Source organism: Chiloscyllium punctatum, chromosome 40, assembly GCF_047496795.1.
Source record: "Chiloscyllium punctatum isolate Juve2018m chromosome 40, sChiPun1.3, whole genome shotgun sequence".
Taxonomy (NCBI): Eukaryota; Metazoa; Chordata; class Chondrichthyes; order Orectolobiformes; family Hemiscylliidae; genus Chiloscyllium; species Chiloscyllium punctatum.
In genome coordinates, this window is record NC_092778.1 from 22,356,054 (window position 1) to 22,373,085 (window position 17,032).

Here is a 17,032-nt window from a genome sequence, read left to right on the forward strand (position 1 = left end):
TTCATGCTTCATTGTCTGTGGGTTGTTGCAGGCATAACGGTGACTGTCTGTTTTCACATCTGACAGTACCATTCATCTCCTAACATGTTTTATCAGATCAGTAACCAGGCTAAGCTGTTGCCATGGCAAAGCAGATGTGACCTCCCACCCAAAGAAGAATGATAAATTGACGTTTTTTTTTAGTTTTGATTTGTGCACTAAGCTCTGCAACACTTAGAAATTAATAAAGTGGTAACACTGTATCCACATAACTGAAACCAGCTCCTGAAATGAGTCTTAAGTTATTCACTTCAGTGCTTACACTGGATTTCACATAAATCTGGTATCAATGCTGAAGCAGTGTGATGTGGAGCAATTTGGCTGAGTTCCTTGCTGTGATTGGGATGTGGGGGAGTGGGTGAGATATGAGAGACATTACTTACTGCAGGACTTCCCAAAGTGGGCATCAGGACTCCACAATAGGCCGGCGAGCTCATGTGGTAGCAGTGAATGCCATGGAGCCCTGGTAAAGTTATACCAGTTGTAGGTAAACTCCCATTCGCACCAAAGGATCATGATAATTTTCAGACCTCAGCACGGAGAGAAAATCATAGGATCCCTTCAGTGTGGAAACATACTACTCGCCCCAACCAGTCCACATCGACTCTCCAAATACCGCCCATCCAGACTCACCCCCCCTCCCCCACCACCCTATCCTTGAAACTTTGCATTTCCCATGGTTAATCCACCTCCCCTACACATCCCTGGACACTATGGGCAAGTTAGCATGGCTAATCCATCTAATCTGCACACCTTTGGACTGTGGGAGGAGACCGCAGCACCCGGAGGAATCTCATGCAGACACAGGGAGAATGTGCAAACTCCACACAAACAGTCAACCGAGGTGGGAATTGAACCCACTTGCCACTGTGTGACAGCAGTGCTAACCGCTGAGCCACAATGCTACCCCACTTTGAGGAAGTTTGGGAAGCATTGGCTTACACCCATCTACAGGTTGGAAATGCGAGGAGAGTTTGGGAGGAGTGGGAGGTGAGATGTTAAGAGTGGATTATTTGTGAGGATGCTATCATCTTCAGTGATTTCAGTCCCTCAAAATAAGGGTCAGGACAAGTCCAGCACCAGGTAATTTCTGATCCTGCACCAGCCTGCAGAGGGAAGAATGTCAAATTGGTGCTTTTGGGTTTGAGTGGTACAGCCATCATAGAAAATAGAAACAGGAGGCAAAGATAGATTGATATTCAGTCGGCAGGGAGTCAGAGATTATTGGGGTTGATGGGAATGTGGAATCCAATACACAAGCAGATCAGCATGATCTTACTGAATGGTGGAGCAGGTTCAAGGGGCCGGAGGGGCAGCAGTAAGCAATGACTCAAGTTCACACGATGGAGATTTGAAATGAAAGTGTTGGAAAAACTCACAAAGTCTGGCTGCAATGGAAAGAGATATAAAGAGTTAAAGTTAACTCTGTTTCTTTCTGCATGGAGGTAATTGACCTGCTGAGTTTTTCCAGCACTCCCTGTTTTGATTTTGGATTTATAAGCAGTAGCTTATCCCTGATGAACCTGATTGACTTTTTTTTAAAGAGTTGACTGAAGTAGTGATCGAAGGAATGTCCATGGAAGTTCTATTTTTGTGAACTTCCAGAAGGCTTGATAATGTCCCTCATGAAAGACAGTTGGCTAAAGTCAAGACTGATGCAATTGAAGGCAAGTTTCGGAAATTGGCAGAGTCAGGGAGTAGGGATAATGGGCAAGTTCCGTAATTGGTGTGATTCCTGTGGTGGTGTCCCTTGAGTTGGTGTTGGGGATCCACTCAGTTTAAGCAGAATTAGCGATGGGCAACATGGTAGCTTTGCCAGTAATAGCCACGTCCCACGAAAGAATTAAAGAAAAGGCCAATGTTGAGATGGTCATTGATGATGAGCCCAGCTCTGCAGCTGAGTGTGAGGCCCTCTAACCCTCAAACCTGTTCTTCTGCTCCCTTCCATGTCCCTTCATAACCCATGTTTATTCATCTAGTATCCACTATGTATGATACTATTGAGTCTCTTCACTGTTTCAAGGAGCATTGCTGACTTTGTGAAAGTGAATGATTCAGATAAGGTTAATATTGGGCTATACGGAGCTCTGCCCAAATTGTTGATGGGAGACAGTCTTTAGGTGGAGCAACAGTCTTGTATGTAGCCCTATAGAGCCAGACGTGACATACCTAACCCCTTATTGTTGTAATTATTCTAAACAAGTTCATGTTAATTGTAGCTATTATTATTATACAATAAACCTCTCTTGTTATGCAAAACAAGTTCCTCCTCTTGCTAAGATTTTTTACTGGTCTATTCTTCTCTAATGATAATGAGACAGGCCCTTACTCTCAGCATTGAAAGGAGCTGGGGTGGAATTTGAGGGGCTATAATGGTATTATGCCTGCCTTTGAGCCAGGCGGCCAAGGTTCAAGTCCAACCTGCTGCAGAAGTATGTAATAACATCTCTGAGGAGGTGAACTAAGAACATATCCAGAATTGAGGAATACTGACAACAATAAGCAACACTGGTTGGTAACTGAAAGATACAACAAACTGGGAGCCCTAGTACCTGAAAGTAAGATGGCTGGAAGGGATATTTTGATGGACATTGACTATTGTAATTTAACGCTGTTCTTTTCCACAGCCCTACGCGATCAATGGTGTGATTACTCCACAAAGCAACGTAGATTTTGATTTGAGTTTGAGGCAAAGGTAAGTTTGCTGACAGTTTTGTTTTAAATTTTTACCCAGTCCCTTTTTATCATTTATTCTAAAAGACAATTTTTTAAAAAAAAGTGATGGTTTTTGGAACAGCTCTAATAAAATTCAACATTTTTCTTTTAAAAGAAATCCAAGCTGGGGTCTGAGAGACATAAGCTTGTTAAAGAAATTGGCTGAAGAAAATGGGATGACGTTCAAGCAGATGGTAGGAGCTACTGTTTCTTAAATTTGCATAAATGTGTGAAATGTTGACAAAACCAATACAAACAAGTCCCCTCTGTGCTGTTTTGTCAACCACTCAAAATGTATCTACATTTACTTTGAGCAAATGCTTGTTACACACAAGTTGGTTTACTGTTTCATTGCTTGCTGTGAAGCCATGTGAAGTTGAGGTGTTGGAAGGAGCTCTTAGTGATCCAAGCAAACCATCTCCTGATACACCTGTCCCACATTATCATTCAACACGGAAACAAACCCTTTGGTCCAATATAGCATGCTAAACTAAGCAAAACAGGTCCCATCTGCCTGCACCTGGCCCATTCCCTCCAAACCGTTCCTGTTCATGTCATCATCCCAATGTCTTTTAAATGCTGTAATTGTACCCACATCCATCACTTCCTCAGGAAGTTCATTCCACACATGAACCACCCTCTATGTAAAAAACATTTGCCACTCATGTCTTCTTAAAATCTCTTTCTCACCTTAAAAATGTGCCCCCTACTCTTAAAATCCCTTGTCCTAGGGAAAAGACACCCGCCATTAACCCTTTCTACACCCCTCATGATTTGTAGAACCTGCAGATTCTCAGAATCCATTGAATTGGAATAAAAGCAAGTCATCCTCAATGCCCAGGAAGAGGGTTATAGTCTCTCGTTTACCTTTCATTCTCTGTGTCTCCTGTTCTGATTCTGTCTATTTTTTTTCCCTTCTGTTCCCTTCTCTTTCCTCCTTTTTAGTTGGTGGTGTTGAATGATAATTAGCCAAAGAAAGAAGTCGGCAACTAGTAGGGTTTGCAAAGTAATTGTGACACCCAATGTCGCCATTCCCTTACTATCCTCCAAACATCTCCCTTGCCTCTCAGTACATTCTTCAACTTTTTGGTTACCCTACTAACCACCTGCCACCTCCTATCACTCCTGCACCTCTTCACCTGTGAACTGTCTCATCAATCGCTCATCTTGGCTGAGCAACAACATCTTGTATAGTTCTCCTGAGATAATGAAAGTTCCCAAAGCATTTCGTAGGAACAATATGGAATCAAATATGAGACTAAATCTATAAAGCATATGTTGGGAAGATGACCAAAGCTTGGTCAATGAGGTAGGTTTTGAGGAGCGTTTGAAAGGAGGAAAGCAGGATTGAGGGCTTTACAGATGGTATCACCTGAGGTCCGATTGCCACTACTAAAGTGCAGGTATTTTGGAAGGTTATGGAGCTGAAGATTGCACGGTGGCTCAGTGGTTAGCACTGCTGCCTCACAGCACCAGGGACCCGGGTTTGATTCCAGCTTCAGGCGACTGTCTTTGTGAAGTTTGCACATTCCCTGTGTCTGCGTGGGTTTCCACCGGGTGCTCCGGTTTCCTCCCACAGTCCAAAGATGTGAAGTGAGGCGGATTGTCCATGGAGGGATAGGATAGGGAGTGGGTCTGGGTGGGATTCTGGATGGTGTGGACTCGATGGGCTGAATGGCCTGCTTCCACACCGTAGGGATTCTATGATTCTACAAAGATAGGCAGAAGCAAAGCCATGGAGAGATTTCAAAATGACAATGAGAAATTTTAATATTGTGTATATATGAGAGACCACAAGGGTGACAGGGTTGCTGGTCTTGATTACATATTTCTTAAGTGGAATTTTCTATTGGGAATACCTTGGAGATTGTCTTCCTGTTACTCCCCGTAAAAACCAGTCCTGAGATATCGACATCATCTGGCTGCTGTCTGAGACTGAACTCAACTCCTCACAATTTTGGCATTCTCTTTGAGCTGAACTTCTGATCCGATACAATTGCCGTTCCTGAGACTGCCGACTTCCAGATCCTCAAGCATAATTTGTCTTCTCCACGCCCCACCCATTCGTTCAAGTCTGGCAAAACCTTGATGTTAGAGCAAATACTAACTTTCGTGACGTTCCTAATTCAACATCCCCTATCTCTTTAATCCTTTCCATCAGAGATCTCTTTGCTCCTCAAATTCTAGATGTTTGTGCAATCCCAGTTTCTTTTTGCTCCATTACTGGTGGCTATGCCTACAGCTGTCTGGGCTTTACAAACTGAAATCCCTCACAAGTCCCCTCAAGCCTCTCTGTCTACCAAAAATTAATACACTCCTTAAAACCTACCTCTTTGGTCAAGCTTAACTCACCTGTCCTCATATGTTCTCATTGTGAATCCCGACCAAATTTGTTTGATACATTCCTGTGTGTGTTTTGTTATTTTAAGGAAGTTGTAACTAATGCATTTTTCTGTGGTCTACCCCTTTTAATCTGCTGCTTTGCTCCTATGGTCAGGCAGCTTGAGTTGAAAGGTTCCTTCTCCCTTTTCCACTTCTGTTGTCTTCAGCTACCTGTTTCACTCAATGTTTCTTTTAAAATTAAATTTGACTGGGGCAGTATGGTGGCTTAGTGGTCAGCACTGCTGCCTCTTGATGCTAAGGACCCAGGTTCAAATCCAGCCTCTCGCAACTGTCTGCATGGGTTTCCTCGGTGTGTTCCAGTTTCCTCCCATAATCCAAAGGTGCACCGGTTAGGTGGATCGGCCATGCTAACTTGTCCATAGTGTCCCAGGATGTGCAAGCTAGGTGGGTCAACCATGGGAAATGCAGGGCTATAGGGGTGGGTCTGGGTGAGATACTCTTCGAAGGGTCGATGGGCTGAATGGCCTGCGTCCACACTAGGGATTCCATAACTCAAAATTACTTGGAGTTTATCGAAAGATGTCAACTTAGATTGAGGAAAGAAACACTGTCTACTTTTCAGTCTTTAGGTAGTATCTTCCTTGCATCAACTAATAAGAGTGAAGAAGGGGCAAGGTGTTGAAGCAGCACTTGCTTGACAGCTGGTAGTAACAACTGTTCTACAGACCATAATTAATGTGCACTAATTTAGGAAGCAGGTAGATGGAAAAATTGCAACATTTAGTAAAGCGAAGGATTAGATCACGCAGAAGCAATGACCTTGTGGTATCATTGCTAGACTGTTCATCCAGAGACCCGAGTAATGTTCTGGCAACTTGGGTTTGAATCCTGTCATGGCCGATGGTGTAATTTTGACCATGAATCCATTGCTGATTGTTGGGGGAAAACCCACCTGGTTTACTCATAACCTTTAGGGAAGAAATCTGCCATACTTACCTGTTCTGGGCCACATGTGACCCCAGACCCACGGCAATGTGATTGACTTAAATGCCTTCTGGGCAGTTAGGGATGGCTGGCTTGGCCAACAATGCTCTCGTCCTGTGAATGAATTTTAAAAAAGGACCACCCCAGAACTACCTTGGATGTCCCTTCAGAATGATGTTAATTTTATGTTGCTTTAAAAGCTGAACCTAAACTAATTTAATAATGTATTTTGTTTTTATTAAAAATCTTCAAGATTTTCTTCACCTGAAAAGAGGTGAATGGCAGCGTTGGAAATGAATGAGTGGTGTATGTGGTGCATCATGACTGTATGGGGCGGTATGTTTCTTCATAGACCTTCAGTGTGTAGACACCACCATGATTGTCACCTTAGGTTTTTACTCTTGGCTTTGTCAGACAACATAAATTTCTTGGAAACCTATCATTCCTCCCTTAACTAAGATTTTCTAGTTCTGTGAAAACGAATTACCAGATGTCTCAGTTGGTTAGTTAGCTCCCACCTCAACTTTGATATCTAGGTAGATATCTCGGCAATTAAAAGGCTCAGTGTTTTCTGCTGTTTTCAATTCTAACTTTTTTTTAAATGGGCAGCAAGGGCAATTGCTGAGACTGGTAATTATTGTTTTAAATTTGGTAAATTATTGTCCAATAGCAGAACGAGCAGGTGTGAGACCCTTGAGCTATTAATACTCTTGCTCTTTCATGATCCCTGTTTCAAGGCTTATTCAGAGGAGTTAAATATTGCTGTCCTCAAAAGTTCCAATGTGGAATTCAGTTTTAAGTTGGCTCCTGTGGATTCTGACCTTTAGTGCTTAGTTGGTAACTCCCCACTTAGATATGTGAAAAGCTGAGCGAATAGACTGTCCAAATGATGCAGCTCCATTGGGGAAATCCAAAACTTCCTCTTGAGTTCTTTGTGTGAAGGCTGGTTCCCCTGGGTTTGAATTCCCCTCGGTGGTGGCACTGACTTGATCCAGCTCCGGGGAGTCCAGGTCACGAGTGGAAGATAGAACTGCAGACCTTAATATGCGTACTGTAGCCTGGAGGTATCAATAGTGATGGTAGAGTATCCAATTCATTTTCTTCTCTTGGCCAAAAATCTCTTCTGCTAAGGGGCAGCACGGTGGCTCAGTGGTTAGCACTGCTGCCACGCAGCACCAGGGACCTGGATTTGATTCCAGCCTCAGGCAACTGTCTGTGTGTAGTTTGCACATTCTCCCCACGTCTGTATGAGTTTCCTCCGGGTGCTCCAGTTTCCTCCCACGGTGGCACAGTGGTTAGCACTGCTGCCTCACAGCGCCAGAGACCTGTGTTCAATTCCCGCCTCAGGCGACTCTCTGTGTGGAGTTTGCACATTCTCCCCGTGTCTGCGTGGGTTTCCTCCGGGTGCTCCGGTTTCCTCCCACACTCCAAAGATGTGCAGGTCAGGTGAATTGGCCATGCTAAATTGCCCGTAGTGTTAGGTAAAGGGTAGATGTAGGGGTATGGGTGGGTTGCGCTTCGGCGGGGCGGTGTGGACTTGTTGGGACAAAGGGCCTGTTTCCACACTAAGTAATCTAATCTAATCTAATCCAAAGATGTGCAGGTCAGGTGAATTGGCCATGGTAAATTGCCCCTAGTGTTAGGTGCATTAGTCAGAGGTAAATGTGGGGAATGGGTCTGGGAGGGTTACTCTTCAGAGGGTTGGTGTGAACTTGTTGGGCCGAAGGGCCTGTTTCTGTACTGTAGAGAATCTAATCATAAACTCATTTTGGAAGGAGGAACAAGTTGATCCTTAACCTGAATCTACAAGTGGGGAGCTTACATACAGGATAGTCACTGATAAACCCAATAGGGGATTCAGGAGGATGCTTCTTTACCCAGAATGGGGCTAGAATGAAACTTGCTAGCAAAGACATATTGAGGCATGGATACAACGAAGGAGGAACAAGATAAAAAGTAATGAGAATGAAATGGAGATGTTAGGGTTAGATAAAGCAAGGTCGGAGGAGGAACATAAATACTACAAGGACAGATTGGACTAGAGGGCCTGATTGTGATGTAAGTACTGGTCCTGTTTAAGGTAGCCTGAGCCGAGTATGTCCAGCTGTACTTTATTTATGTGTTTGTTAACACAAATGCAGTAAAATGCTAAGCATATCACTGATATTCCTCCTCGATAGTTATGTAGGAATATATTAGGATTTTCTCTCTCTATGGTAATAGGAAAAGAAAGCAGCATTATGGCTTCATAATCAGTATCAGGATCCTCTTAAACTCTCACTTACCAATTGAAAAGTATGGAAAATGTCAATAACCCAATTCCCAACACTTACACTGTCTAGACAGTAACATTTTCTTTGTTAACGTAAATGCAAAAAATACTTAGAATCCAGAATCTTTCAAAATTCATTGTGGAACTCACCAAATTGTAAGTAAATCAGCACTGTCTTTTTACAATTTGTTTTTTATTTAATAAAGAAGAGATTGTAAATTTTTGCCAACAGCAGTTCATGGGATAAAATTTCAAGAGGGAAAATAGATGGCTTCCTTTACTGGATTGTGTTTGTTGATTTATATTTCACAACTGTACCGTTTTATATTTTGAAGAGTTAAGTCGTGACAGGATTGGAAACGAAATGAGTTGAAAACATTTAGTCAAACTGGAAAGTACATTTTAATTTGGAAGGGAAACTGCTTGTTTATTTTTGTGGTAATACTACTGTATAGCCAGCAGGGGCCAGTCAGCAGCCTTAGTGTGTTCATGGTCTTGTGGTTTGTTTTTCAGGTTGACATGCCAGCCAATAATAAATGCGTGATCTTCCAGAAATGGTCGACTGTATAGCAGTCATTCTCACCTGCACTTTTAGGACTTAGGGAAGCGATGCAATGTTTAATTCTGAATTATTGTACCAATCTGTCATGATATGGAAGTGCTGTTAAACCTCTTTTAACTAGTTCAACTAAACCAAATAGCTGACTTTGATTAAGATTAATACAGTGACTGACTGATTCGTTTTCCAAGAATTGAAAATGATAGAATTAAATTTTTCATTTATGCTTGAAAATATACAGACCCGTTAGAATGAATTATTTTGAATAGCTCTGAATTAAATTGTCTTTTTAATTGTAAAAAAGGGTATGTATGTTTGAGGAGCAGACTTGCTCCCCCACACCCTGTGCCTCACCCATGTTATTACAAGCAGGCTGTATGTCACACTCTGTCCTTGATGGTTTTTCTGATCATACAAAGCATGAGGTGGGAGGAAGTTACCAGCTTCCTTCCCGGTTTCCGAGTCTAAAGCTGTAAATTGAGACCTTGCTATTGTGTCCAACGGTTCTACCAATTTCTGGTTGATAACAGTAACTTTATAAAAGAGGAATTCCTATCTGTTCACATAGTGTATGTTTGTTGTTACTTTGGAATATGCTCAGTATCTGCATTTGATGTGGCTTGCACTGAAACAGCCTGTAATTCAATGAATCCAGAATTGTATGTGTTGATGTAATTCTTGAAGGAAAACAAACCATCTTTCATGTAATTGAGTGCCTTTGATCAGTATTGTACTGTGACCAAGATTCTGATATGTGTAAAATACATCACCTTTGTTCGATATTGTACGATGACCTAGTTTCTGATATATATAAAATATATTGCCTTTGATTGGTATTGTACTGTGACCAAGTTTCTGATATATGTAAAATATATTGCCTTTGATCGGTATTGTACTGTGACCAAGTTTCTGATATATGTATATTCCATCTAAAAAAGAAACCTGCAACAGCCTACTGTTCCCTGCCCTCACATCTGTGGCTTTACAGCGACAGAATGGGAGAGAGCCAGAGGGTATTGTTGCTCTGGGACCTCAGTGCTCTAGCCTTATTTTATTGTGGCCTGTTATCTGTAGATTTCTAGTGGATACGTATTTATTAGTACAAAATTGCTGGAAAAAATGTATTTTGTTGAAATTTTTCATCTTGCACTCGTCAGGACAATTTGTAAGAATACTAATTAGGGGAAACAAACTGTAGGGGTGCTGCCATAGAAAAGGCACCAATTGACAGTTAAATCTAAACAAACCTGGCAGTTAAAATGTCTCTTTTGCATCCTAGGCCCAATTACCATGAGCTAATTCACCCACAACCTTCCTTCCATTGTCAGAAGTAGAGCTGTTTGTTAATGGTTGTGTTCTTCAACTCCATTCTTGATTCCTGAAATAATGAAACAAACCTTGCCCATGTAGAGTATCTTCCACAATCTCCAAACTTTAGTGGGAACACTGCTGATTGGCTAATGTTTTCAACTGCGTGGAACCTCTGAGGTCTGTGAGTGGCAGCAAGTTCCAGAACACCAAAAGCTGATAAGAGACAAGTAATGTTTTCCTGGCAATTATATTGCACAATGACTTTCTGAGGGCAAAAACTTTTCCTTGACAAATTAAAGCATTCACATGTTTGGGTCTTCATCAGCAACATCACTGGAGGTGTGAAAGGAGCAAATCCCTGATCCAATTTGACTGGACTGTGTACTTCCATCTCTTGACCACCCAGCTCTTCTGCAGTAAGTGATTCAGCTGCTGATTCCCTAAGCCGCTTCAGCACCTAAAAGACTCAGCTCCTGAATGTGATTGAGTACTTGTTGAAATGCATATAGCAGCAACAACAATGCATGTTCCATAATTTATACCAAAATACTGCACGTGCTGGAAACTGAAATAGAAACAGAAAATGTTGGAAATACTCTGCAGGTCAGGAGGTAGCTTTGGGAAGAAACAGAGTTGATGTTTCAGATTGATGATGGCTCTTCATCAGAACTGATAAAAGGTGAAAGCTTTTAAAACTGATAAGAGCTAAAATGTGAACTTTGTTTCTTTCCACTTGGACCTGCTGAGTATTTTAAATATGTTTCTGTTCTTACACCACTGTTTATACTGTGCTTGCAGGAGTCATTGCATGTGTTGTGACAACTCACCAAGGATCCTTCGACAGCAGCTCTCAAACCCATGGTACCTACCACTTTTAAGGCTAAGAGCAATAGATACACTATTCCAAGGTTCCTCTCAGATCACACTACTTTGTGATCTGAATATGTGTTACCATTTCTTTGTTGTTGTTCAGCATGGCTCTATTCTAAAAGCTCTAGCCTGACAGCAGTCTGGGATACCTCCTCTGTCACAAAGGCTGCAGAAGGGATGGCTACTACATGTCAGAATAGCCAATGTCACCTCCATCTGAAGAATCTAGACAAAAACCAATTCTACAGAACACGAAAATAATTGGACCAAACATTTTTTACACAATTTGCAATGTGTACATTGTTTCAAAATTATTCCAGTGTGAAGACTGCTATTGGTTTAATACTAATGTAATGTTACAGTGGTGTGCTTCTGCAAGATGATAATGCAACTACAAAATCAAGTTTTTAAAAAAGGATTGCAAGTTGTGTCCTTGCTAGTTTGATTCATGTCTCAGTTTCTGATGGTGTCTGGATTAAAAATCACTTTGCTGACTGCTGGTTATTTTCTTCTTTTGAGTCAGATGTTTATACGTTTGAGTGACACTCTCGGCTTTGAGCATGTAATGTCCGGTGGTATTTTAGGTACAATAACGAGAGGATGCTACAGTAACAGATTCTGTTTTTTGCACAATAATGACCCTACCTGTTTGAGTAAAAATGTAGAAAATAACATCAGTATTAGGCCATTTAGCCATTTCTGCCTACTTGACCCAAGCAGTATGATTTTGACTGATCATCCAACTCAGCATCCTGTTCCCACTTATTTCCCCCCTTTGATTCATTTAGCTGTGAATGTTTATTTTTATTCAGTGAAATTACATATTGTCGCAAATTATTTTATCATCATAAAATGGCATTTTAACATTTAAAGTCTCTATTTATGAGGATGATGCTTGGATTGTCTTGATATTATTTTGTTCCCATTCCAACATTGCTACAAACTTCGAGACAACCCTTATTTATACAGAATTCACAAACAACATTGACATTTCCTGTACAAGCTGTCAGCAGACATGGCAGTCTCTGAAATTCTACTTGTGGGCTCCTCACTAGGTCCACTAATGTTTCATTACATCCTTATTGCACCTGACCCACATGTTAGCAGTAAGGAAGTTACCTTCTCATATAAAAGTGACTAGGGTACAACCTTGTGCTCAATTTATGACAGCCTGGGGCTCAATGGTGCATAATAAAAGATTGCTTTTCACAATTCTATCCTGTTCTTCGTGACGGAATTAGGTTGGCACTTTGTAGCTTGCTTAGTAGCATTTAAGCCTGAATGTTTCTGCAGCCTACAAATACAGTTCAGCAAGTTCAGCTACTGCCCATTGATTATTGCTTGATTGCTTGATTGTGAACCTTTGCAACATGCATGTATGGGATTCTTAAAGTCCAGTGACTGGCTACCTGACACAGATATATTGCACTAGACAATACACCATAAAGCAGTATTTCGATTGCCCTGAGAAACAAGTTTTCAGTAATTCGGAATGATTCTATAATTTCCTAGTCAGCCCATAGTGTTGTCTGAACAGCTGAATAATTTTGCATGACGTTGTTTTCACCTTCAAACCTAGTTCAAAAGCTAATACTAGTTTTCCTCTTTAAACTGTTCAGAACACGGTCTCCTACTAGCCTCTTGCAGAATACCCTTCCATGCATCACACTATCAATTTCACCTTGTTTGGTACTGCAAATTTGGTTTGATTTTGTATGGCTCCAAGTGCAAATCATTGCACTTTTGAAAATAAAAGTTTATCAAACACATTTACTGTATATACTCAAGTAAAAATTGATCTCATGTAGAAGTTGATCTTAGTTCTTCATAGATAACTGATCAACATTTGAGAGCCACAGTATTATCCTTGAACATAAATGTCAAGTAAGGAATTTTTTTTGTGTGCTGTGCAATTTGATGAACAATTCATATCAATTCGATGTGAAAGGGTCAGGTGACAAGCAACCTCATGGAATACAACCATGTTGACATTTTGAAATTTCTTTATTTTGTGTAAAAATGCTGTCCAGAGGGAAAGTTATTGAAGTTGCAGAGAAGCCAAATAACTGTAGCAGTGTAAGAATTGTGTGTTTCAAAGAAGCTGGAGAAAGACATTGAATCAACTTTTTGGCATTCTATTAAGGCTGTATGCCAACATAGGTAAACCTAGCAAGTGGCCACAATTAGAGAAAAAAGTTGCTGAGTGGGTACTTGAAAATTGTCAAAATGGAAAATGTGTTAGTCATAAAGCCATCTGAATCAATGCACAAAAAAAAAGATGGAATTTCAGATTTTAAGGCAACTGCTGGATGGTACATGAGATTCACGAGAAGGCATGACTTCGTACTTTGGCAGAGAATATAGATTGCACAACAGCTGCCTGCTAAATTAGAAGAAGATATTATAGTTTCACCAGTTTGTAATCAGAAATTGGCAGAAGGAAGTCCACAAGCTGTGAACATAGAAGGTATTTTTGTAAGTTTGCAGATAACACCAAAATTGGAGGTGTAGTGGACAGTGAAGAAGGTGACCTTGGAGTAACAACAGAATCTTGATCAGATGGACCAACAGGCTGAGGAATGACAGACTGAGTTTAATTCAGATAAATGGGAGGTGCTGCATTTTGGAAAGGCAAATCAGAGCAGGACTTAGACACTTAATGGTAAGATCCTAGGGAGTGTTGTGGAACAAAAAGACATTGGAATGCAGGTTCATAGCTCCTTGAAAGTGGAGTCACAGGTAGATACAATAGTGAAGGCGGCGTTTGGCATGCTTTCCTTTATTGGACAGAGCATTGAGTAAGGAAGTTGGGAGGTCATGTTGCAGCTGTCCAGGACATTGGTTAGGCCAGTTTTGAAATATTGTGTGCAGTTCTGGTCTCCCTCCTATCAAAAAGATGTTGTGAAACTTAAAAGGATTCAAAAAAGATTTACAAGGGTGTTGCCAGGGTTGCAGGGTTTGATATATAGGGAGAGGCTGAATACTCTGGAGCTATTATATGGTCATTAAGAAGGCGTATGGTGTGTTAACTTTTATTGGTAAAGGGATGGAGTTTCAGAGCCATGAGGTCATGTTGCAGCAGTACAAACTATGGTGCGGCCGCAGTTAGAGTATTGTGTATAGTTCTGGTCGCCACATTATAGGAAAGATGTAGATGCATTGGAAAAGGTGCAGAGGAGATTTACCAGGACGTTGCCTGGTATGGAGGGAAGGTCTTATGCGGAAAGGCTGAGGGACTTGAAGCAGTTTTCAAGAGAGAGAAAAAGGTTAAGCGGTGACTTAGAGACATACAAGATAATCAGAGGGTTAGACAGGGTGGACAGTGAGAACCTTTTCCTCAGATGGTGATGGCTAGCATGAGGGGACACAGCTTTAAATCGAAGGGTGATAAATATGAGATATTATAGGTGGGAGATCATTTACTCACAATTATACGGGTGTGGAACATGCTGTCTGCAACAGTAGTGGACTCACCAACTTTAAGGGGATTTAAATGGTCAGTGGATAAACATATAAATGATAATGGAATAGTGTAGGTTCAATGGCCTTCAGATTGGTTTCACAGGTCAGTGCAACATCGAGGGCCAAAGGGCCTGTACTGCGCTGTAATATTCAATGTTTTCCCTGGAGTGCTGGAGGCTGTGGGGTGATCTTATAGATGTTTATAAAATCACAAGGGGCATGGATAGGGAAAATTGACAAGGTCTTTTCCCTGAGATTGGGGAATCCAAAACTAGAGGGCATAGGTTTAGGGTGAGGGGGGGAAATATAAAAGGGACCTAGGGGGAAATCTTTCATGCAGAGGATGACGCATGTATGGAATGAGCTGCCAGAGGGAGTGGTGGAGGCTGGTACAATTACAACATTTAAAAATACATCAGGATGGGTATATGAATAGGAAGGGTTTAGAGAGATATGGGCCAAGTGCTGGCAAATGGGACTAGATTAGGTTAGCCTATCTGGTCGGCGTGGATGAGTTGGACGGAAGGGTCTATTTCCGTGCTGTACATCTCTACAACTAATTTAACATGCTTTGGAAATACGGATGAAATACCTATTACTCTCAACATGCTGGATAACCAAACTGTAAACCAAAAAGGAGAAAAAATAAACAGTACTGTTGAGAATTACTGATCATGAGTAAAGTAAGCTTACTTTATTTCTTTCTTGTATGGCTGTTGGCATTATGTTAAAACCAATGGTGGTTTTGAAGAGAAACATTTTGCCAAAGGAGAAACTTCCAAAAGGAATTGTCCATATGCATCCATTAGGCTGGGTGAATGAAGGTGAATGTAGAAAATGAATAAAGGAAGTTTGGAATTTATGACCTGGTGGACTATGCAAAAAAGGAGTTTCCTCATCTGGGACCAGTTTAGCTCACACTTAGTGAAGAATGTTGTTGATAAAATCTGATCACATAACACTGATTTAGCTCCCTCAGAGCTACGTCTCAGTGAACAGAACCTCTGACACGCCCGTTTATCTCTTTTTACTCTGAATCTCCTGGTTTTTTTTTTTGCTTTTTTTCCCCCCCTTCTATTCCCCACAGTACTGCCTTACAGCAGTAGTGCTTATTTATCCCCTGCATCCATATCGTGTGTGCGCAAGTATAGGACAACAACCGGGTAAATCTTTATTAATATTCCACCACCAAGAAGAAAGGAAACACCAGAGTAGCCAGTAACAAGCAGTGCCCTTCTCAAAGGGCAATACTACATGATCAAAAAGTGAGGGGAGGGCAGGGATTAAATGAAAAGAGAGTTGGAGGGGGAAATAAAATACTCCACTCCCTGCAGTGCCCACCTCTTCCTGGACACTCCTGTTTATTTTCCTTTTTCTTTTTCCAGGCAGTTCAGAGGTCAGTTCCCTCTCCCTAAAACACAAAGTGGTGAGTCCTTCACACATACAGTTCCCTCAGAAACAGCTCTCAGAGTGAACATAACCTCCAATACTCCTGTTAATTTTCTCTTTTTTTAATCTTACCCACTCTACCGCCAAAAAGCAGTAAGTGCCTCATCCTTTCCACTGTGTCCATCTCCGAGTCAGAGGTTTCTTCAACACTGCACAGAGAGAGTGAACCCATGGATTCCGGCAGCCGTTCTGATTCTTCCGAGGAGCCGGACATGTCTTGCTCCCGCACCATTTCACGGCTTTCATATGGGCCACGTGCTTGTTCAGGACCGTCACTCCTACCCGAACCTCGTACGTCAGCAGCTGGCAGTAATTTTCATCCTTGTTGACATTAAGGGCACTGCCCACCATTGCAGCTATGTCTGCATCCAAGCCTGGTCACCAACTTCATTTTGGAAACCACTGGATAACCCCAGTGGAGTTCAGCCATTATCTGGCAGCAATCTTTGCTCTGGACAATCACCCTTCTCCCGTTATAATACACTGTCCTCTCTTGTGATCTGGTCTCTCTGGGTCCAAAAAGGTTTCAGGTCTGGTTGTGATAGCGCTTTGCTTTCCCCCTTCACCACCAGCTGTTTCAGTGTTGCCAGAACCACATCTTTCTGCATCTAAACTCTGCTATTGTCAGCTGTGACTGGAAGTGTGTCCAGAAAATTAAAAACCATTACAGGCTCTTCCAGTGGTGATACCACTGATGGTGTATCTGCCAGTGCACAGTGACTCAATGCATCTGCATCTACTACTGGCCTCCTGGACAGTGTTCCAACTTGTAATTATGCACTTAGTATTAGAGCCCACTGCTAAATTCAGCCTGAAGCTATGGGCAACACTGCCTTGTCCTCTTTAATTAGACCCAGCAGGGGTTTGTGGTCTGTTATGACAATAAATTTATGTCCATAAATGTATTGGCAGAACCCCCTGACTCCAAACATGACAGCCAAACCTTCCTTCTCGATCTGGGTGTATTTATCCTCTGCATTAGCAAAAGTCCTGGATGCATATGCTGTTGCGCGTTCCTCTTCACTGGG

At 41.7% G+C, this 17,032-nt stretch overlaps 1 protein-coding gene across 1 annotated transcript in view; it reads left to right on the forward strand.

The window, feature by feature from the left end:
- Positions 1 to 11,587, forward strand: part of mettl26 (methyltransferase like 26) — a 32,209-nt gene extending 20,622 nt beyond the window's left edge. The window contains exons 4-6 of the mRNA XM_072559467.1: positions 2,667 to 2,734; positions 2,870 to 2,948; positions 8,867 to 11,587. Of these exons, the coding sequence (XP_072415568.1) occupies positions 2,667 to 2,734; positions 2,870 to 2,948; positions 8,867 to 8,923 (204 nt within the window). The 3' untranslated portion in view covers positions 8,924 to 11,587. The remainder of the gene's footprint in view (positions 1 to 2,666; positions 2,735 to 2,869; positions 2,949 to 8,866) is intronic.
- Positions 11,588 to 17,032: the final 5,445 nt, after the last annotated feature.